Source organism: Rhyacophila brunnea, unplaced genomic scaffold (assembly GCF_057557595.1).
Source record: "Rhyacophila brunnea isolate RB1 unplaced genomic scaffold, BYU_Rbru_1.0 scaffold_15, whole genome shotgun sequence".
NCBI classification, from domain to species: Eukaryota; Metazoa; Arthropoda; class Insecta; order Trichoptera; family Rhyacophilidae; genus Rhyacophila; species Rhyacophila brunnea.
Genome location: NW_028232806.1, coordinates 33,742,193 through 33,767,352, shown reverse-complemented (window position 1 = coordinate 33,767,352; position 25,160 = coordinate 33,742,193). Strand labels below are relative to the sequence as shown.

General features: G+C 35.0%; 1 protein-coding gene across 1 annotated transcript in view; it reads right to left on the bottom strand.

The window, feature by feature from the left end:
• Positions 1 to 25,160, bottom strand: part of ssp3 (SCAPER domain-containing protein short spindle 3) — a 162,434-nt gene that overhangs the window by 103,730 nt on the left and 33,544 nt on the right. The window contains exon 16 of the mRNA XM_085943312.1: positions 7,744 to 7,859. Coding sequence (XP_085799438.1) covers positions 7,744 to 7,859 — 116 coding nt within the window. The remainder of the gene's footprint in view (positions 1 to 7,743; positions 7,860 to 25,160) is intronic.

Genomic DNA, 25,160 nt, shown 5'->3' with positions numbered 1-25,160 from the left:
CCCGCCCTGTTAATGATACGTCCCATTATCGTCCTCTTGTGATGCTCCTGGTCAGTAATATCCTCAATAAGGAGCGCACGAGGGTCGCGGCAGTCACATTATCAATCTGGCATTTGCAACACTCGCTGGATTTGCGACCGAGGCTTGGTTAACGGGGAGAATGCATGAAATCGGTGTTCTGGTCTGTGGAAGTCCGCATACAAATGACACGACGCGATAGCTGATATGTTGCTACAGTTATTTGCGGCATATTGCAAGCATATCTATCAATAATATAGCCGGAAAATTACACGCGCGAGTAAATTCAAACTTATTAAAAAAAGTTTACCTCTCTACTTCTTGTGAAAAGAAGAAAATTAATTATCGCTATACGAAATAACAAACACTATTATTTAAATATGTTAGTTATATTTATTTTGCTTTAGTATGTAAATACTTCTTCCATATTTTATAAAAATCAAAGAACCAGTTTCGTCTTACGATATGACCAGTGTTCTTGGGATTACAGTGGAAAAAATACTAGGTATAATAAAATAACCAATATAGTTAAATTTAAAAAGTTTACAAAACGTACTATGTAGAAACCTATTATTAATTCGTCAAAATTTTATAATAATCAAGACTGGTTTCATAATGGATTTCATTAATGGATCATCGTCAACTGATAGAAAATATAGAATATTACAGCTACATATTACCTATAATAATAATAATAATTAATAAAATAAATTACAAGATAAAAAGAACTTTTTATATGTTTTTAAATTTTCTGTTGAAACATATAAACTTGACTTGACTAGCTTCAACGATCAAAAAAATTTGTACTTGATAGAAATAATATCATCTTGACATGTCATATCGATTTCCATAGTAACGCACGTATATATTAATAATTTAGTTGCTAGGACCCCAGACCACTAGCAACCAATAATGGTGTCGAAATAACTTTTCATACAAAACAGAATTAACTGAAAATGAATTCAATTCTACTTAAAGATGGCTAAAAGTATTAAAAAAATGCATTGGCATCGTGTTCTGATATATTAATCTAAAAGTTTCAAATGTCTAGCTAGTTGGGAAGTTAGTTCGATTAGGATATATAAATAAAAAGGATTTCAAGTTATACACATTTATATTGATATAAAAATCGATGTTTTTTAAAATTAATATAAAAAATATTAAAACTATGAATAATTAGTCAAAAATCTAAGTAAGTAAGGAAGTTAGTTAAAAATCGATTGCAAGATTTGTACCGGACAAAGAACCACCGGACAAATAAGAATACGAGCTAAGAAAAACGTTGTAAAAACAGCTATTTATTGAAGATATCGACAATAATTAAATAAAAGTTATTATCGGTTTAAAAATAATACAATTAAATTTACCGAGCTATCAGAAAATAATTTTATTAAAATTTTTTTTTTGCTATAAATAGCTTCAATATTTTATACTTTGTATCAGTTGATTATGTTCCATTGAAGCGGACGAAATCGGTCCTGATTAATATTAAATTATGTGGACTAAGTACTACATAATCACTATCATGTCATTCAACATTAATTTGTGTGTTGATCACTTTGAGCTTGTCCAAATGACGAGTGTCTCGTCGCGATACGACGCGAGTGCATGTGGACGGCTCAATGAGGTCACATGTACGTGAAATGCGCGCGAGTCAAATCGCGCCATCTTGACAAGGGTTTTGCTTCACATGAAATAGCGTCTGATCATACGGATTGGTGTGTCTTACACACTCTAAGGCCAATCAAATGAGTTACACAAGTGAACTTTAATTTTATCCAAATTTGATTTTGATGATTTGAGTAAAGATAGGATAGCCCTAAAACGAGATACCTACCTATAAAATTACACTAACTGTAGGTATATCTAGCTAGACATATCACATCCATCATAATCTATTGGTACCTACCCATCAAGCTAAATATGCGTATCATCATAATATGACAGGCCCGCTACGCTATTTCGGCGGGAGAATTTGGCGCCAAAAGTCTGTGCAAGTACTTATTTTGCGACAGATGCGCAGGAGCACGCGCACAAATAGTGGGTACATAAAACGCAAAAGGGCCCGAGGAGTAGATCGACAATAAATAATTCCACTAACTGCTATAAAGAGAATTATGTACATACCTACTTACAGAGTGCTCTAAAACCAATATTACTATAAAGTATTAATTATCAAAACTAGATATACGGTACCTACTCGATTGTTTTACAGAGGTACACGTAGGTAACTATACGATTTTTCTACAATAAATAGGTGACTCATTCCTTCCTATAAAGGTATAAAGCATGTGAAACACTAAACTGTGGATAATATAAAATAATTACAAGATAAAAAGAACTTTTTACATACCACGTTTTTCAATTTTCTTTTGAATCATATAAACATGACAATTTTACGTATTAATAAAAACTTTTTATTGTACTTGATAGAAATACTGAATAAATATTATAGAATAAGTACAGAAATGTCATTTTGACATTTAATATTGATTTCCATAGTAACGCACGTATATATTAATAATTTAGTTGCTAGGACCCACTTAGCAACCAATAATAGTAAGTAGTAAATTAACGATTTAACGATTTTTTTTTCCGAAACATACAAAAGAGAATTAACTGAAAATGAATTCAATTCTGCTTAAAGATGGCAAAAGAATGCATTGTCGTCGTGTTCTGATATATTCTAAAAGTTTCAAATGTCTAGCAAGTCGGGAAGTTAGTTAAAAATCTTGGACAAACAAGAAAAAATTTGTACTGCACAAGAAAAAACCTGTACCGGACAAACAAGAAAAATAATAAAATTAATTAATTAACCTAATAAAAACGTGGTAAAATACGGTGACTAATTGTTGGTAAATTAATCTAAGCTCGTGATCAAGAAATGGACAAAAAGTATTAAAGGCACTATACATGAGAGAACACAAATAGATTTTGTCATTAATTAAATTTACATGACATTCTGTGCATAGGACCCCTAACCTAAACCACAAACTCATAAACTCATATTCTTTCTATTCGTTGTTCACGACTAAAGATTAGCTTTTCTCAACCTCTGCAAGCCGCGTGGTGGATGCTATCGGTTTCCCAGTTAATATCTTTACTTGGTCACTCCATCTCATCGGTGTTTGCCTTCAATTTCTTTTACCAGGCATATTGCACAAAACAAATAATCTTTATAAACTTTTTGGGCCACGGCGAACAGTTTGTCAGAAGAATCTCACAATGTGATGCAGGCACACAGGACGAGCTCTCGCTGATACGCAGCTCGTGAAGTATCGAAGAATTTGCTTTATGTTCCGTCTAGGACACCCTCAACAGTCATCGCCAACACTACATTATGAATACGCCAAGCATTTTCTATTCCTTGGCTCAAAATGTCCAATATTAATGACAATGGAAAAACTCACGTCCGCACCAGACATATCTTGAAATATTACAATTTTCACATTGGTCATAGCAGATTTGGCCATAGTCATTCTACGTTTCATAGGCTATATCATAGAGGTATGAAATAAAAAGAGGGGCAAGAAATCGGCTTTCTCATACAACTGAATGAAGCAAGCCAACAATAGCCGACAACCTACGAGAAATAGCGACGCGATAAAAAATTCAGGGCATCACGGAGGATTTACTTTGGTCATTATAACGTCCCAATATAATATAATGTTAACGCGGAAATTTTGCCACGAATTGATTAGCAGCCCGCCTCACCATACTTTTTCACCATACTAGCCTGCTTCACCATACTTTCATATAACCTGCCGCCCCTAGGGCTATATGGTTCTAAAAATATGTTAATTTTACTTATAAAATAATACGTATTTTATGAACCCTACTCAGTATTTTTGGCTCACACTGCATTTATAATACTAAAATCGAATGCTGGGGACATAATTAAATACAAACACGAATAATCTCCCCTTAATGTTTGTCCATTTTTTTATTTAGATATATTTATTTAATTCGAATTGAAGGGGGCTCGGTGTGTTTAACGAGCTTCAGATGAAGACATAAACAACAAAAATTGAATTAATCGAAATTATATGATTTAATAAAAACAAAATAGGAAGGCATGCACATAACTGTACCCATTGCGATATGATACCAATGACAAATGAGGTAGCCAATATCGACGGATTTAAAATAACTCACATAGCGTAGTTATTAGATAATCTCTCCAAATTCAGTACTTGGGTCGATAAGTTGCTGGAAAAGCTTCGGCTGATGGCGTTCGAATGACACTCAAGCTTTTGGGTAGAAATTTTCTAATAGGTGTGCATGTATCTGAGACTTTTACATGTTACGTATTTTAAAATGACATTCAATAACGTTGAAATAACATTTCGTACGTATGATCTTATTCTTTCCATTTCTTTGCCTACATTTAGTGCATTGGATTGAATTGTATTACTGAGAGCCGAAGAGTTTAGACCATAACTATATGAACATTTTGTATTAATATCTACAATTTATGTCTATTCCACAAAGTTTTTTAATCAAATTGGTAGCGATGGAAATATAATATTCTGCCTGTTGGCGCATTGAAACGATAGTTTATACCCACCATCATCAGTCAGGCAGATAAAAACAATACAAGAAAATAGTAATCCCGGTAAATGAATAATTTCTTTACAAGTACCTATGTAATATGTAAATACAAAATGTTAAATAGTTGATTGATATTGACTCTTCGGCATGGCTCCCACATCCTAAAGCGGCCCCCCCGGTCAGGATATTTGGCGGGCCCTCCTACCTATCGCTATATTTGATGGCATGTGTCACGCACAACAGAAGTATTTTCAAATTTGTGTTAGAAGTAGAAGTAAGGGCCTTAAGTTTATTTTTTAGCGATTTCTACTAATTGAATTATGGAGTTGTCGAGTATCAACACAAAACAATCAAAAATTGCATCTTACAACTATTTTGAATGTTAATAACCTCCTTGTGAACAAGCGCCGCAGGCGACTTTGTTTTACTATTAGAGCAAATTAATAGTAGCACTCAAAAATCAATGACTAATTTCAGAGCAATACCCATGCCAATTCACATTTTAAATACAACTGATAATATTACATACCTAGAGCCTGTAACGAGTGATATTTCAGCAGGGAAAAAATATTTAAATCCATGTGTCTCTTTTCAAAACACAAAATTTGCTACTTGTTGGCTAAAAGAGCATGCCATACATCTCTCTCGAAAAGGCGACAGACCGTAAGTGCAATATGCACTAACCCTCCTGCTCGATGATATTCAACATCACTTCAAGTTCAATACCATACCAATACTCAACACTTCAATGGAAACAATAGAATATTGCCGCTTTTAAAAATAGCATGAAACACTTTTAATTCTTTTGTGGTGGTACAGTCTTGAGTGGACATTAACCGGCGCAGACTCTACATTCTTAAATTGGGTGGATCACGTAAAATTTTCATAAAATTCGATTTATTTGTTTCAGTGATTAGATAAAACAGATTTCTATATTGTGTGTTAATATCACAATCGTAGCTCTACAATTTTTCGCATAAATGGCGATATTAGTATTAATAAGACATAAAATCGAATGTAAATCATGTCCTTTTTGACAGGTTCCTTCAGCCTGAATATAGGTACTTTATGTTTCGACTATTTATTGAAATTGATCCATAAAAAATGGTAAGTATTATATAAGTAGTGAAAACATTCGTGAATTTTACAAAAGGAGTTTTAACTTTAGGTCCAAATATCTCGGGATCTATTTTGAAGGACTTGATCCATAATTATTGTGAGCCATCCAATTATCAGGTTACATGTAAATTGTACGTAAAACATTTCACTGTGGCACAGTTCACCGTGAGCTTTCTTATCGGAAAGAGATAACCGTATACTATACGGTCTCCAATTTTATTAGATTCAATATAAACATTAATTCAATTTTCATAGCTGATTTTGGCAAAATTCATGAATTCAACCTAACCTAACTAACCTAACAAATAATCCAGTATATCCGCTATTTTCAAAAATTGTTTGCTACTGGCTTCCTGTAAAGTGTAAACCGACAAGAACCGTGTTTTATTTGGACATGAATTTTATGTCAGTAGGTACTATATGACCCAAAGAGGTTGGACGGTCTTTAATACACGGCCATTTATATTTCCGATACAACATTTCACGATGAAGCGTAATACGGCGAACTGCATAACTACCTACAAGTTTTCGGACATGCAATTATCGACCCCTAACTACTCCATTCTCGACTTTCTTCGTAATTCGTATTGAAAATATATTTGCTACGAGTACCATAATTCAGAACATTTTATGGTATCTACTTGTATGATAGCCCGACGCCACGCTCCGAAACCAATGGTTATGCTGCACCGCACGGCCGTAGTCATATAAATGTATATATATTTTTTTAATAATATGAGAATTATGTCGAGAATGATTTCTTTGTGCCTTGAATTTGAGGACTTACCTACGACTACTGAAGTGGGGAGTAAGCTCATGTTAACGCACGCGTTTGAACATGTACCGAACCGGTTCCGGTTTTCGGTTCAGTTCCGGTTTGAATCCCTGATTACAATACACAATGTGGGGTCAGAGAGCGGAGCGAAACGAAAACACGCCCGCACTCAATGAAGTCTAACGCCGTACCTAAACTTTTTTCAACAGAATTCCTACAAACAAAAGTCACCGCACGCCACAGACAAGTTTTATTTATGTTCTTCAAAACAAAGGCAAAAATACTACGTTTCTAAAAGCTATTCCGATGTGAAGTGGACAACGTGTCATATAAACGACAATCGAAATATGAAAGAGCCTTTTCAACGTCAATTAATCGAACTCCAATACAAATGTAACAAAGAAATGCTTTGTTTCAAATGCACTTCAATGGGCATTGTGAGACATTTTTAGCGGTAGGAATCAATTTGTATTCTTATAGAACAGGGTTTGCGAACCTTTTTACGTATACGCGTGCCAAAATTTCCCAAATATTATTTTTCAACTGTCGCGCCGAGCAGTTTTTCACGGGGGGGAAAGTCACTTTTTTCAATTATGCCATACATGTCCACCAATTTTAAAACTGTGCCATAATTATTACTACTAGGTCCACCAAGTTTTTGTTTCTTATTTGGTGCAGTCATTTTTTTGTGGGTAGAATGAGATTGTTTGTTAATGTATTAATTAGTTTGGTTCTTTACGCACAAATTGACACCAGAGTTGCTCCGATCAGATGAGACATTCTCTCGCTACAGTGGTCTCAAACATTGTAAATCGATCAAAATTATAAGTTTGCGGTGCGGGATCCCCCGTCGCCTGATGAGGTTAGTGCGATAATATTATATGTGACGCATAATGCCTTAGGACCGACCTATGTAATAATATATTTAGATTAAACGTAATGCTTATTCTTCAAGAGTATTTGCTTGATATTTTTTGTACAATGCAATCTGTCATTTATTATTATTAGGTATTTTTCTATATTCAAACGCGTGCCATATGTTCGCCACGACTGCTATAGAATATAGACATTAAAATGCAAATTAGTCGACTAAAGTCTATTCAGCCTAGACAAGTAAGTTCTTAATACTTTAAGATTATACTTACTCACTTTTCTTAAACTTTCTTTTAGGTCATGGACAACATTATTATCACGAACGATACCACATGTCAAATATATAATACCTACACCTATACAGGAATATAAAACATAATATGTTAAATGTTTTTAAAAGAACTCACCTGACGAGATCTTGTATCCTGGGTGCGACAGCTGCGGTGGCGTGCCTCAAGGCTGAGCACAGGACCTGCTGCAGGGAAGTTGCCAGCGGACACGGAACTCCTGAAGTTACCGATATCTAAAGAAAATAAACGAATAAGACGAACATTATTAAACAATGATTTAAAGATGAACGGTTTCTAGAGTCAATAATTTGGTATTCACTAGGGATGGCAATTAGGATTTGATCGACGTGCCAAAATAAGCCGATTTTTTTTTTTAATTCGTGGCACGTGCCATTCTTTTTTAAGTATATCTACACAATATGATATAATCTAAATCACATTTATTGAATATAAAGAAAAAACAATTAGGTAGGTAGGTACATTGGTAAGTATTATTGTTTACTGAATATATAAAAAAATGATACACATAAATGAAAGAAAATAAGGAAATATAAAAACATTTAACAACACACTAATTTTTGTTTGACGTTTTTTGTTTCATGTTATTTGCGAGACTTTTTATACCAGGCTGATAATATGTCGTTGATTGCAAATTAATACATTCTGCTGAACCTTCCTTTGTCAACCTATTTCTAGACTTTGAATGTGCATGAATCAATATAGAAAAAATACTTTCACATGAGTACGTGGAAGAAAAAATGTTCAACATCGAGATTGCTAGTTTTACAACAAATATAAAAGCATCAGGCATGCTTTTCCATGTTTTTAATATTATGTTTTCAATTCGGTATTTCGATTCATCAATATGAGAAAGCCGTTGACATTCCAATTCTTCAATACATTTTCGCATGTATTATAAGTATTTTTAGTCCAAATAGGATTAGATTGCAAATCAATAATTTCCATTTCAAAATTTTCTAGATGCATCCAATCAAGAGGGTAAGAAAAGACATTTTCCATATTGAATATGTCTGGATAGTTTATGCAGTGTAGGTGTTGGCTGCGAAACAAACATTGGAAACCAACCTACGTGAGAGCAAGTAAAATTCTTTTAATAACAGAAGTAATCTTCTGGCTAGTGATAATGAAAAGAAATTAGGTATGTTTTGTAGAAAGATGGTCGGAAAATACCCGTTTGAATAATTATCGAAAGAAAAATAGTTGTATTTTATTAATATGTTTAAAAAAGACATCGAAGAAATTTCTTCTGTAGGTATACAAGGTTGTAGGAAACTTAGGTAGGATGAATATTGTGTTCTTTAAAGTTTTGTTACCAATTGAAAATATTTGTCATGATGAAACCGGATATTGTGTTAAAATAATTAATTAAATCCGGAAAAGATACGTAACTTGAACATCGCAGTGTTTGTTTTTTTATATGTACTTAGTACCTATATAGCTTTGTAGGTATAGACTTGTATTGGATGTATATCTCAAAAACATCAATGCCAATCCAGTCAGAAATGAGTTGTTATCCAAAAAGAGAGAAGAAAGAATAAAACGAGGGCAGGCAGTCAGGCAGGTAGATACGGAGCGGCTTAAAAAAGTTCGGCCGATAATGCGCCGAGCTTTAATATCGTTTTCCCTCAAGGCTTCGCGGAGACCTCCCCAAAAGCTTTCAAGCTTAATGCACTCCCCCGCCCCCTATCTGCCTACCGCCTTCCCTGTCACTCGTGCTTCTCTTTCTACCATTACAACCCCCAGGAGCGTATGATGCAGCGTCCGCGGTCTAATTGAAAGAAGTAATAAAAGGTTTTTATAATATTCATACCCTTCTATCGTCTCACACGTAAAAATTGAGCTCCTTCGGTCATGCCTTACTTACCTATCTCACGGTTAGCTACAACGTAATCACACAGGAGGATCGACCACTGGCTAAAGAAAGACATTCGTAAGATATTGCCTTGCAACACTTTTACGTTTTAACAATCTTAACAACGAATTAATTTCATAAATTTCAGTTTCTAAATCAAGTACGTGTAGCAAAAGTTCGGCAATAATTTATCTAATTATTGAACAGGTCCATTTTGGGGAGGAGTGATCATTAATAGCGTCGAAGGAAGGAGGTCGCGAGCCGACTAAATTAACAATACCTGTTAGCGATCAGCGCAGGATCACTCAGATTGTAGGAGTTTGATGGTAATGATGGTAATCTTCAGTAATGAGGTAAAGGGTATGAAGAATAATAGCCACTTGCAATATTGAACACATTGATACGCAGAATGGACATTAGACACATATACGTACTTTGCTTACTCTATGATTAGAAAATTATGTAGGTATAAACATAAACGTTTAAAAAAACCGAACAATTAAATATAATATCTGTGCATCAATTTATGATTAGTACCTACTAAAGTTCATCAGAAGAGTTAGAACCTTTGTGTTGTCCTTGTAAACCGAAAAAAATCTCCATGCCCCCTTATCAAAATTTTATAGTTAGGTACCTAATAAATTCTGGAAAAAAATAAATTGCTTCAAATAAAAAATGCAAACAGGCAATACTATTTTTAATTTAACTTTCGTAAGTAAATAATATATAATAATAATAAATGCTACTTTGGCCTGTTAAGACATTTTAAGTCCCGCATACTATCTCGCCGAACTAAAAGCACTCTTTACAAGACACTTGTAAAGCCAGTGCTCACATACGAATCGGCAACCTGGACACTAACTCTGCGAAATGAACGAGCCCTGAACATCTTTGAAAAAAAAAATTTCCGCCGTATATATGTACCGATCAGGGATGGCACCAATTGGAGGAGAAGATATAATGCTGAGCTCTACGGGCTGTACGAAGAATGCAGCGCAGTTCAATCGACTAAGATTGGGAGACTGCGATGGCTAGGTCATGTGCACCGTTTGAATGACAATGAACCGGCAAAGAGAGTGATGTCCAGCAATCCAATAGGACGTAGAAGAAGAGGGAGGTCAAAGATTCGCTGGTTGGATGGAGCTGCCAGTGAATGCCGTATTCTGGGGGTACCAAATTGGAAAGCGGCCACACTAGATAGGGACAGGTGGAGGGAGCGGTTGGAGGAGGCCACGACCCACACCGGGTTGTCGCGCCCCTGATCATGATGATGATGATGAAGTAAATAATATATAGGTAAATTATGTTACAAGTAGGTACAATTCAGAAGAAAGTTAGTGCGATCCTTGTGCTATGCTTCGTCTTCAAACAAGTTTCAAGACAACCTTTTTGTCCCCCAAAACATTCAAATTACCCCCGGGGCGTACGCCCCTCGTTGGGAAACACTGCACTATACCTAAGATTATTGATAGTATAATTAATATAGCCCCATGTTAGAGTTATTGCTAAATCACCAGTTTAAATTAAATTAAAAGCTTTGGATGTGGATTTGAATTACACATAAACGCAAAAATCACTTTCAATATGTAATTGATCCAGAGCAAGGACATAATGAGTAGAACGAACGACTAAAACCATCCCTCGTCAAAGGGTGAAACCGTAGTGAATTTATTAAGCTTAGTCTAACCACGTATATTTAATTAAGTACATACATAGATTAGAATCATATTATGTTTTACTTGGAAAGGCCTGCCTACAGTATAGACTTATAGAGATACCTTCCCGTAGAGGCCCACGCCCTACACCAGTCAGGCTGATACCCATTGATCCGGCCCGTAGGCACTCTAGCCGGCGTAGACGCGGCGTAGAGGGCGGAAAGACCGCAACGTGGATTATCGTATTTCAGCAGGTAGCTACGATGCCCGTGTACACCATTCGCTGCTTACTACCTGACGTAGATGGCTAGCTATCTACGTGCCTGATGCTATATAAGAGTTCGCAGTGCGCTTTTATGTAACGATGCGAAACAACAAGATTTTCTTTTGCTTAATATGTATTTTTAAAACAACGAAACGTGTTCCGTAAACATATTAAATACATATATAATTTTGAAAACACTTCTGAGAAAATATAATTATAACCAATAGAAAAAATCTTTTTGAAAAAAGTAAGACACCCCGCAGGAATCGAACCTGCATCTCTCGGGTATCGCACATAGTCCACTATGCTAAAGGAGTCATACTTAATTACGACAAATTTTATTTATCGGCTTTTGTATTTTAAACCAAAGTAGGTAGTACTTTGATTACTAACCGACGTCACGGATCACTCGGAACGTGCTCACAGGGCTCTAGTCTGGAGGTCGCCTAAAAAAGTCGCCTGCGGCGCTATTTTATAAGCGCCGTATTCTAATCCTATACATATTATATTCGAACGTACATATATTTTTTTAAATTTTCACAATATAAAAACACAAGAGGCAATAAATATACTATGAATGCCTTCGCTCTAAATAACCTAATGACTAGATAGTTATTTTATTATTTAAAGGGGTAAAAAATATTGACAAAACTGAACTAAATTAAAATAAAATTAGAAGATAAAAAGAATTTTTTATACCTATACAACGTTTTTAAATTCTGTTGAACCATATAAACTTGACTTGACTAGCTTAAACGATCAAAAAAATTTGTACTTGACATGTCATGTTGATTTCCATAGTAACGCACGTATATATTAATAATTTAGTTGCTAGGCCCAGACCCCTAGCAACCAATAATGGTGTCGAAATAACTTTTCAAACAAAAAAGAATTAACTGAAAATGAATTCAATTCTACTTAAAGATGGCTAAAAGTATTTAAAAAATGCATTGGCATCGTGTTCTGATATATTCTAAAAGTTTAAAATGTTTAGCTAGTCGGGAAGTTAGTTCGATTATTCGATATAAATAAAAAGGATTTCAAGTTATACACATTTATATTGTTATAAAAATCGATGTTTTTTAAAATTGATATAAAAAATATTAAAACTATGAATAATTAGTCAAAAATCTGTAGGTACGTCAAAAAATAGAAAACAATAAATATGACTATAAGCTAATATGTAATAATAACGTGGGACCCTGCACCAAATTCACATTTTATAACATTTTTCTTAAATTGTAGGTTTATCTTTGACTTAAAATAAAAAATATTTTTCTTTTTAAAGTTTTCAGATACATATTTATTAATTAATAAGTTGAAATCGTAAATTATCAAAAAAATCTCAAATTGCAAGCTTCGTATTTTCCCGCTAGGTGCCTCTTTAAAAAAGGCTCAGTAAAGGCATCACCTTAATTCAAATGGATGTTTTAAAAAAATATACAACAAAATACACTAAATATACACATTAATTAATTTTACCGCGTACACCATTTGGAAAACGCTACTGTAGAGCATCACACTGCCTTTATCCTTAAAGATAGGTAGAGGGGGCCGCCAAAGATCCTAGCATGGGGGCCCGGTTCAGGATGTGGGGGCCATGCGTACAAGTTTCCGGACACGGATTATTCGGGAGATCCATAAATTGTCCGTGAATTTCTATTTGGTTCGTCATAAAATAAGGCGCTACTTAAACATCTTTGCTTCTATAATAAACGTGACAGGTTGTATCTGACGTGTGATAATAATTGATAGTAATATTGTTATTACCTAATTGTGATTTCCGATAGGGCAAGATAATGAACCCTCGAAGGAGTTGGACTATCGATGTCGTCAAACAAAACTGTTTATTTTCCATTATTGGTAATCGCGAGCAGATACCATGTTATTTGCGGAGCACTCATGAGCTCATCTGTTGGATAATATTCCTGGAACAGGTTGGAGGAGAAAAATGCTTTCATTAACCTATTCGTAAACGGAAAACAGTCATATTATGAATTTAATCATATACTTAAACAAATTTTAGCTTATCATGTCTTAATTTGAGTTTGAGTTCTAGAATGACGATTCATTTAGATCAGGGGTTCACAAAGTGTGTCCCGCGAGATTTGTGTTAAATCGGTTTCATTTTTTTTACAACGTTTTTATTAGCTCGTATTCTTGTTTGTCCGGTGGTTGTTTGTCCAGTACAAATCTTGCAATCGATTTTTAACTAACTTCCCGACTAGCTAGACATTTGAAACTTTTAGAATGTATCAGACACGATGCCAATGCATTCTTTTAATACTTTTAGCTATCTTTAAGTAGAATTGAATTCATTTTCAGTTAATTCTGTTTTGTATAGAAAGTTATTTCAGAAAAATCCGTAAAAAGTAAAAGATTATTATTGGTTGCTAAGGGGGTGGTCCTAGCAACTAAATTATTAATATATACGTGCGTTACTATGGAAATCAAAATGAAATGTCAAAATGATATTTCAGTATTCTATATTTGTTTGTTTTTTATTTATTTCATATTATCAAGTGCAAGTTAGAGCATATTGAGCATAATAATTCAACAGAAAATTTAAAAACGTAGTATATAAAAAGTTTTTTTTATCTTGTAATTATTTATTCTTCATATCGAATATTAAAAATTGCATTTAAAATTAAATATCCTCTGGCAAGAATGAACGGTCAGACACTTCGATATTTGTGTATGCATATGTGCGAAGTGCTGTTCCCGTAAAAATGCAGTTTAAATGAATAGATTTGCAAGTGAACGTGGAAGCAAAAGCATCTTATCGTGAATTTAATTGAATAATTCTACAAAGGACTTTCACTTGAGGTATATCCAAATATAGTTAAACATGCTCATCAAATGGCTTCTTTATTTGGCAGTGCCTATATTTGTGAAAAAACATTTTCTACAATGAGCATTAATAAATTAAACTTAAGATCAAAATTAACAGACAACCATATCGCATCTGTTTTGCGTATTCACACCACAAAATTTGAGCCTAGATTGCAGGATTTAGTTTCAAACAAACAATTGCATTAATCACATGGTGACAAAATTTAAATATTATTTTTTTATATTAATAAGAGGAATAATAATGTAGGCACTTAATTTTAGTTTTAGTAAGAGATATATAACAGGATGAAATATTTTTTTATTTTTTTGCCTTGTGTTTTCTTAAAAACTGAAAATATTTACAAAAGAAAGGGCAGCCCGCCAAATATTTTTGATTTCAAAATTGTCCCTTTGACGAAAACGTTTGCGAACCCCTGAAGATCGTGTGATTAATAGAGCTTTTCGATTCTCAGGAATCGACATTTGAGGAATATTTGATTCATAAAAAGGGTTAGGTTGGTTTTCTCGCGCGGGATCAACGGTCAATCAAATAAAAATAATTGTTAAAGTCACTGGCACCTAAAATACTTACCTATAGTACGTTCTTTTTTTCGTATGTATATTTTATAGATCTCATGAATGTGGTGAAGAGTTCTCGAATTTTCTAGAATTCTCGATTGCAATCACTAGATTAGTTATCAGTAGCGATTTTCTGTGAAGAATACGATGAGATTGATTTAGTAGAGTTCGAAAATTAAACATTACGCATGCACATCACCTTAATCGATGTTCAAACTGAATGCACCTACGGCCGTAGTCGTCGTCCGACGCAGGGAGCTGAAATTTGGGAGTGCCTTTATGGGGCAGTACCTACAGCTACTTACTTATCACGATGTTTACGAAATGTCGCCTGAGTTAGCTTGTAACTATTGTAGACTAACATTTTACATATCGAACAATTCATTGTATACCATGTCCGATCCTAATAAGATCATATCGTTACTGTTTTGGCAGAAGACACTAAATCGAAAAAATGTCATATTGAGTTAGTTATACCAAAATGTTCACATAAACAGTCTTTATTTTAAAGTCATCCTTTTTACGATTACTTAATAAACTCACATGATAGACCATTTCAAGCATTTTAACAACTTCAAAGTCAAATTACTCAAAACTAGTATTCTCCAGTTAGTGTGTACCTACCTACTGCCAGAACAGAGACGATATGGGCCTAAGTTTGTATTAACAGATTTTGTTTTTATGAGAAATGGATGTCAGCCGCTTCCTCAACATGTTAGGTCCATATTCTGACTCATACACAAATTGAAAAACAATATGTGTATTTGCCATACTCAAGGATTCGAACCTGGGACCCACGACGCTATAGAGACAGACCGACGCTTAAGCCGCGCGGCCATCGTGGGTTATAATTACCATAACAATTCATTTAGATTATTTTTATTTTTTTTATTATATTTAATTACAATAAATCGCCACGTAGTATTGAAAATACAGTGGGCAATTTAAGAGTAGGTATAATAATATTATATACCTATATATTTATACCTACTTCAAGGATTATTTTAGACTTAAAAACTGCAACTGTATTGTATAAATTTGATAATATAAAAATTGATAAGTATAGTAAATAAACAGATTGAGTGTTTATATACAGAATTGCAACGAAATAGTTGGCCATGCAGACGCGCAGACCCAACCCGATCCAACGATCAACGCCAACCGTCGTGGCGAACGTTTTTATGCAATTATGTGCAATTGCAGGCAACGATTCAATCGCGTTGGTCCTTGTTTTTGTGTTATTTTTTAGTGTTGCTATTATTAAAAATATAGGTTGACCGAAAACTATTTTCTACGTTAGATTGGTGGCAACACTGAACAGTATCCCCGCACAAATTTACGTCAAAGCTGAGCTGTCAAACCTAGTGGGCGGTGTTCAGATATTTTCGTACGTTCTCGGCAATCTTCGCTTGGATCGGGGCGACGGAAAATAGAATTTATCCCACTTTAATCACGACCGCTCCCGATCCTTGAAAACCATAGAGAATAGATTTTGACAGTCGTGGCAGATGATCGGGCCAGACGCAATCTGCCAATGTAATTTGAGCTTTATAACCGCGTGCCATACTAAACCTATGATTTCTGTTCATGGAAATATATTTTCACAAAATATATTATAAATTATAAGTTATAAGCATCTGATCGTATCCGTTTATATAGGCATACACTTATACTTACAAACTTAGTAAAAAATATATTTTCATGAACAGAAATCATAAGTTTAGTATGGCACACGGTTCTAAACCGCATATGGTTTCGATCTATGAATGGCCTCTTAAGCTAATCAGAGAGTGTTATATTTTAGATTTTTTTCATAACGATCGATTCGTCGCACTACCATTCCTATGATCTTGACGTGCTTGAATACAAAAAAAAACAATTAGAGATATCAATCAAAATATATGAAAGTACCGAACGTGTTAAAACCTATCTTTCCCAACAAAACAGAAACATTGTCAATGTTACAAAAAATCTGTCGTAATTTTTGTGTAGATAAAAAAATACACTGTTTATGATAATAAATCGGTACCTACATATTTGAGTACACGTTACCTTAAGCCCTTTTTATCACTGTTATCAGCTGGTTATCTATAAAACAGGTAGGTACCAACAAAATAATAATGTAAAGGTAAACTAGACCAATGAAACATAATCCCATAATGGAAAAGATTCATCGTTATGATTTATTAGCACTCAAAACACATAATCCACGTTATTGACTTTATAAATGGTTACACTAATCTACTCTCGTAAGTAGAAAACTGATTAACATAATATATTAACGTGTAGGCAGGTGACTAGCATCATCAGTGACATGTAAGCCCGTCATGGATCCTGGACTGATCAAGATGTTTTTGTCAAAGTTATTTCCCAATATTCGCAGTATCTACAATCTATATACAGTTCACTCTCGATTAGGGAATCCAATCCTAAGCCAAAATCTTGATCCCGGGATTACAATTTGACAATCCCGGGATTGGCATTTTTTCAATAGTTAATATTATTTTTTTATAAATGTACAAATAACGTTGATAAAATTGGTTAAAAATAAATCTAGTATAATTTATACTATGGCCTTTCCGCTTCATAAATCTTATTAGTCAGCCAAATATGAAACTGTCGTAAAACGTATGATATCAATAATATTATGGTGGAATCATTTTATTCCGATTTACTGTGGAGCATTTAATTACTTCTTAATTACCACATTTAAACAACATGCTAATTATATCTAATGCCCCCCTAATCAGGACATAACAGCTGTGGCGTTCGCGCTGTAAGGATTAAAAGTGTGAAGCATTTTTTTCCAATCTTTCTCATTTTTATTAATTTACTAGCTGAAGTACCCGGCTTCGCACAGGGTCGCTTCGTGGTTATATTTATCTTAGATATTTGAAAAATAATAAGAGGTAATTATTTTTTTTATTATTAAAATATCTGTGTAATACAATATGGCGATATGAAAATAATTCTAATAGGAGTAAAGGTCAAACATAAGAACACTAAATTAAAATCGAATCCAAAATATGAAAACGTTATTAATGTTATTAATATGTAGTAAAAAAAAATCAAAATTGGATGGGACAAACAAACTACAAACTTTGTATGTTATATAATAATAATTTAGAAACCTTCGTAGGTGTGCGCACACAACTGACAAAAGTTTCATCGCAATCGGATGAATGGTATAGGAACGCATACGAATAGTAGAAGAAGATGATTTTCTAATTCAGAAATCTTCGTGGGCATGCGCATGACAACTCACCAAAGTTTCATTGCAATCGGATTAATGGTATAGGAACGCATACGAATAGAAAAAGAAGAAGATGGTTGTACTAATTCAAAAACCTTCGCGGGCGTGCGCACAACAACTGGTCAAAATTTCATCACAATCGGATGAATGGCATAAGAACGCATACAAATAGAAGAAGAAAAAGATGGTTGTACTAATTCAGAAACCTTTGCGGGCGTGTGCACAACAACTGGTCAAAATTTCATCACAATCGGATGAATGGCATAAGAATGCATACAAATAGAAGAAGAAAAAGATGATTGTACTAATTCAGAAACCTTTGCAGGCAAGGGCACAACACTTGATCAAAATGTCATTGCAATCGGATGAATGGTATAGGAACGCATACGAATAGAAGTAGAAGATGATTTTCTAATTCAGAAATCTTCGTGGGCATACGCACGACAACTCACCAAAGTTTAATTGCAACCGGATGAATGGTGTAGGTAGGCATTCGAATAGAAGAAGAAGATGATGGTTGTACTAATTCAGAAACCTTCGCAGGCGTGCGCACGACAACTCACCAAAGTTTCATTGCAATCGGATCAATGGTATAGAAACGCATACGAATAGAAGAAGAAGAAGACGGTTGTACTAATTCAGAAACCTTTGCGGGCTTGCGCACAACAACTGGTCAAAATTTCATCGCAATTGGATGAATGGTATAAGAACGCATACGAATAGAAGAAGATAGAATAGAAGAAAAAGAAGATGAAAATGGTTGTATCAATTCAGAAACCTTTGCGGGCGTGAACACAACACATAATCAAATTTTCATTGCAATCGGATGAATGGTATAGGAACGCATACGAATAGAAGAAGAAGAAGATGGTTGTACTAATTCAGAACTCTTCACGGGCGTGCTCACAACAACTGTTCAAAATTTCATCGCATCGGATGAATGGTATAAGAACGCATACAAACAGAAGAAAAAGAAAATAGTTGTAACAATTCAGAAACCTTTGCGGCGTGAGCACAACACTTCATCAAAATTTCATTGCAATCGGATGAATGGTATAGGAACGCATACGAATAGAAGATAGAATAGAAGAAGAAGATGGTTGTACTAATTCAGAAACCTTCGCGGGTGTTGGCACAATTACTGACGAAAATTTTATTGCAATCGGATGAATGGAATAGGAACGCATACGAATAGAAGAATATAGAATAGAAGAAGAAGAAGAAGAAGATACGAATAGAAGATAGAATAGAAGAAGAAGATGGTTGTACTAATTCAGAAACCTTCGCGGGTGTTGGCACAATTACTGACGAAAATTTTATTGCAATCGGATGAATGGAATAGGAACGCATACGAATAGAAGAATATAGAATAGAAGAAGAAGAAGAAGAAGGTGGTTGTACTAATTCAAAAACCATTGCGGGTGTTACCACAACAACTGACGAAAGTTTCATTGCAATCGGATGAATGGTATAGGAACCATATGAATAAAAGAAGATAGAATGAAGAAGAAGAAGAAGATGATACTTTTTCTAATTCAGAAACCTTCATGGGTGTGCATACAACCACTTACCAAAATTTCATTGCAATCGGATGAATGGTATAGGAACCATACGAATAAAAGAAAATATAATAAAGAAGAAGAAGAAGATGATGATTTTTCTAATTCAGAAACCTTCATGGGTGTGCATGCAACCACTTACCAAAATTTCATTGCAATCGGATGAATGGTATAGGAACGCATGCGGGACAGATACACAGACAGACAGACATACAGACATTCATTTTTATATATTAGTATAGCCTATACTCTTCCCGCAAGTGCAAGCAATAAGTTTACAAAGTTTTATCGCAATCGGATGAACGGTATGGCTGCGCATTAAATACGAACAAACAAACACACAAATATTAATTTTTATATATTAGATAGATGTGAAAAAATAAAATGAATTTGCAACACATGGGTAATAAATCAAACTTCATTCAAACTCAGTTTATTTATAATATAGTTATATGTTATTAAAAGTACTTTTTCTGTTATATTTTCGTTTTTATTTTATTTTCTATAAGAATTGATAAAAAAAATCAATCCCGAAAGTTTCGGGATTATGTTTACCAATCCCGGGATTCATAGGAATCGAAAATAGTTCGGGATCCCGGGATTGGAATCCCTACTCTCGATTTATCTGACGGCGCGTCGAAATAACCGTGATTGTTTTCACTATTGAATTCGTAGTAGGTAAGTTTATAGTAAGTAGAATAAAACTTTTGCAACATTCAACTCGATGCGGAGCGTCTGGGACTGTACTCGGCCAAAACCAAATGCCGCCTATTCGACGCTTGCAGTCTGCAAGGATTTTTACAACGGATACCGGGTGTGCGGTGATGATATGACTTTAGGAGCAACGAGGAGAGAACAGAACGCACCAAGCAGCCTCTCATCGCGCTGAGAGTGAAGAGGCGACGTTGGACCTGGCTCGGCCACGTGTTGCGGATGCCAGAAGAGAGCTTCAACCTGGCTTGCCTGTTCTTCAGGCCACTAAATACTATCTATAGAACTACTTTTTTTACTTTTGTATACATATAAAACTTTATACCCAAAGCGGAGCAAACCCTGGAGCGGAGCCGGAGCAAGTATTAAGTCCCGAAGCGGAGCAACTCAAAGAAGGGTCCGCTCCAACGCTATTAAGTGTGTCAAAATCCAAACATTCTGAGTTTGCGAATCTGCTTGTGTAATTATGTCATTAGGCTAATAATTGTCCAGTGTTTTCTTATACAGACATACCGTCCATATATATATATATATATATATATATACCTAAATATTGTTGTAGTAATCAATCGTCACTGTTCTGGGGCCTTATGTTGTAACTTGCGAGTTGAAGTCGCCCGGTCGACATAACGTCATATGACATCATTGTGACGTACTACCGGAGTGATAATAGCATTCGAGAAATTAACGCTACTCAAATACTGGCGTTATTCATTGTCCCCATACACAAATAGGTGTTTCAGCATAATAATATCTATGGTGAGCCGTGTGCTTGGGCGGCTCGCCTCGATGCGTGTATTGAGGTTACGTCACAAATACGTCATGTCGTCGGGTGACTTCATGTCACAAGTTATAACATAAGGCCCCTGGCAGAAGACACTAATTCGAAAAAATGACATATTGAGTTAGTTATACCAAAATGTTCCTTATTTCAAACTTTACCGTCTGGAAACCTTCTTAATAAATAAACAGTCTTTATTTTAAAGTCATCCTTTTTACGATTACTTAATAAACTCACATGATAGACCATTTCAAACATTTTAACAACTTCAAAGTCAAATTACTCAAAACTAGTATTCTCCAGTTAGTGTGTTCTGCCAGAACAGAGACGCAATGTTACCATAACTTTTTAAAATTAGTCACGATAAAATTGAGAAGAAAAAAATCAATTCCCAAAATAACAAATTCGCTTTTACGACGACACATTTGTACGCTCTGTAATTCGCCAAATCGTCCAACTTTGCATGCGAAATACCGCGGTTCGAGTCGGAAATTCACCCGGCCGAGATGACAATATCATGGTCGTTAATTTTTACAACCCGCTACGGCAGCGGACTCAAAACTTTCGATTGGCAGCAAGCAATCACAATCGCTCGTCCAACCAAGCATAATGTAACCTTACTAACGGATTTGCATAGATTTGTTTGTTTTTAATAAAAAAAAACCTTTCTAACTGGTTAACCTGAATATTGTAAGATACGCACCCATATGCCTATGTCAAGATTAATTCTTTAATTAGATGTGTCTTACAGCCAAAACGACAAAACATAATTTGCTTTGTGCATTAAAACAGCTGATGTGAGTAACGATAATTACAAAATAAAAAGAATTTTTTTATACAACGTTTTTAAATTTTCTATTGAACCATATAAACTTGACTTGACTAGCTTAAACGATCAAAAAAATTTGTACTTGACATGTCATAATGATATCCATAGTAACGCACGCATATATTAATAATTTAATTGCTAGGACTCCAGACCCTAGCAATAATGGTGTCGAAATAACTTTTCAGACAAAACAGAATTAACTGAAAATGAATTCAATTCTATTGGCATCGTGTTTTGATATATTCTAAAAGTTTCAAATGCCTAGCTAGTCGGGAAGTTAGTTAAAAATCGATTGCAAGATTTGTACCGGACAAAGAACCACCGGACAAATAAGAATACGAGCTAAGAAAAACGTTGTAATAAACGGAAGAGCTTGTCTGTCGGGTAGAGGTAAACGATTTGGTATAACATACAGAGGCGATTTTATTTGACGCAAATGCCACAATCGATTCGTCAGGAGATTTAAAGGGGGCCTCGAAACTGTTCAAACCAGTCATACAGATTATTTAATTATAGGTACCAAAGTCTTAAAAAATTATGCGTATTTATACAAATATGGTAGGTATCTATATTATATCTACTAAATATTACCCACAATATAAAAATCACTACAACTAACATCAGTGACACACATACGTACATACTAAACTAATAATTATGGTTTTACCATAATTTTATTTTTTTCTTGTTTGTGTCAAAATAATTCAAAACTCAAAATCAGTCAGTTGGTACGTCGGGCCTCCACGTCGCTAAACCCGCCACAGATAACAAACGAATATAATAAAATATACACATTGACAGTGCCCTAATGGGATATTATATACATCTCTGCTATAATTTCTAAAATTGTGGTAAAAGTGCTTAATTAGCTTACCAAAAATATGTGGTAGTTACCTACCTATGTGTAGAATTTAACTTAACGATGTTTATTCCATCTTAGAATAATAGAAAAAAGATGGGAATACGGCCTCTTTATTAATAATATGAATAAAACCAAGTTAATGGTTATCGATCGGGCTAACCAGCAACATGTAGGTACATATACTCCAAAACTTAGAAACAGTAGATGGGTTTGTATATCTGGGATCGACCATTAGTGGGAAATGCGGATGTGGAGCATAAAAAAGAACGTGCACACAGATTGCAAAAATACGTTGACACGTCTTACTAATGGAAGGATCGCGAAATTTCAATTACTACGAAAATGATACTTGCGCAAACATCAGTGATCTCAATAATTTTGTATGGTGTCGAGTCATGGACCCTGAGGGCACGGGAGCGGAAGGCAATTGATGCCTTCGAAATATGGTGATGGCGCCGAATGCTACGTATTTTTTGGACACAGCACAGGGCGAACCAGTCAATCATCCAGATACTACAGATAGAGAAACTGCTTTCGACAATTTGACCGAGACGCATTCTGCAGTTTTTTTGGACATGCTATGTATTGTCCGGCGCGGACTGGATAACCTGGAGAGACTGGTGGTTTTGGGTAACCTCCAAGGCGAAGCAGAGGAACACCGTACCTTTACTATGCCCTGAGAGAAGCAGATGACCGAAATGGGTGGGTAGCTTCGTGTCCGGAAACTTGTACGTATGCAGTTCGCCGTATCACACTTCACCGTGAAATTATCGGAAATAGGTCTATCCGATCTATCTATCTATCTAATAGGAATATGACCATATATTAAAGATCGCCCAACCTCTTTGAGTCGTTACTATAGTACTTACTGAGATAAAATTCATGTCTAAATAAAACACGGTTCTTGTCGGTGTACACTTTACAGGAAGCCAGCAGCAAACAAATATTGAAAATAGCCGATATGATTATTTGTTAGGATAGGTTATGTTAGGGTTTCATTCTTAAATTCATGAATTTTGCCAAAATCAGCTAATAATCTAATAAAATTATTGTAGACCGTATAGTGGGTACCTATACGGCCATCTCTTTCCGATAAGAAATCTCACGGCAAACTGTGCCAAGGTGAAATATTTTATGTACAATTTACATGTAGGTAACTGGGTAGCTTGGTAGCTCAAAACATGAAGGAATTTCAAGGTGGACACGATCCTCAGCCACAAGGGAACGATTAAGGCTATACTTCAGTTGAGGCATGGTCTAAAAAGATCGTTGTTAGGCGAATTGTGCAAATGACGCGTGCCGAACGAAATATAATTTGTCATAAAAATCCAACATGCGTCCATTTAATGTTATGTTTATTGTTATATTACTAATAATAATAGTAGGTATATTCATTGAAATGTTTTCTTTTTTAAGTACATACGTAAAGGTTTTTAGTCATCTTTACACGATTTAAGAATATTTTCATCCGACGCCATAACAAAACAAATCGACGTGGAACATCTCGACTGTCGGTCTCCGATTGGCGACTAGTGAGAAATTTCGTCGCACCTACTGTTGAAAATTATTCGCCGTTTCACTGAAGTACGCTCTTAATGGAACTGTATCGCCATTTTACCAATATGGCGTCGTTTGCCCAAGGATGCCAGAGTGGCACTTTCATAACCAGCGAAACTGTGTCAAAATCAATCAAAAAAACTTTTGTTCTACAAGTTTCTACCTCTGGCGACCAGACGAAATATTTGTTGCATATGAAACGGAAGTAAGTAATGTATTTTCACTTGCTTTTAACCCTTTCGGTTCAGCGTGTATGTTTTCGTAAGTCACGCGTCGCGGCAATGCAGTGTTGATGTTGGCGCGTAGTATGTTGTTTTTCTTCGCCGCTAATGCGCTGTCGGCACCACGCTACCGTATCCCGTTACATTGTAAACGTCATCATAATTCATCATTATTTTAGTTTTTTCGTGTACCTACACTTTTCTACGTTGCTAAAATAATTAGATACTGAGAAATTGCAGTGATATAAAAGTATTATAAATTATCCCTTTTATATACGTACCTATCTACCTAATTTACTATAGGCATGTCCAACGGTTACATGTAAATTGTACATATTACATTTCACCATAGCACAGTTCGCCGTGAGCTTTCTTATCGGAAAGAGATGACCGTATACTATACGGTCAAAAATTACGCGTTGTTCGTGGAGCATTTTCGTAGCCGATTTTAGCAAAATTCATGAATTCAAGAATGAAAACCTAACCTAAGCTAACAAAATAAATTATATTCGACCATGTCCGATCCTAATAGGATCATATGGGCCTCCACAGGGTAG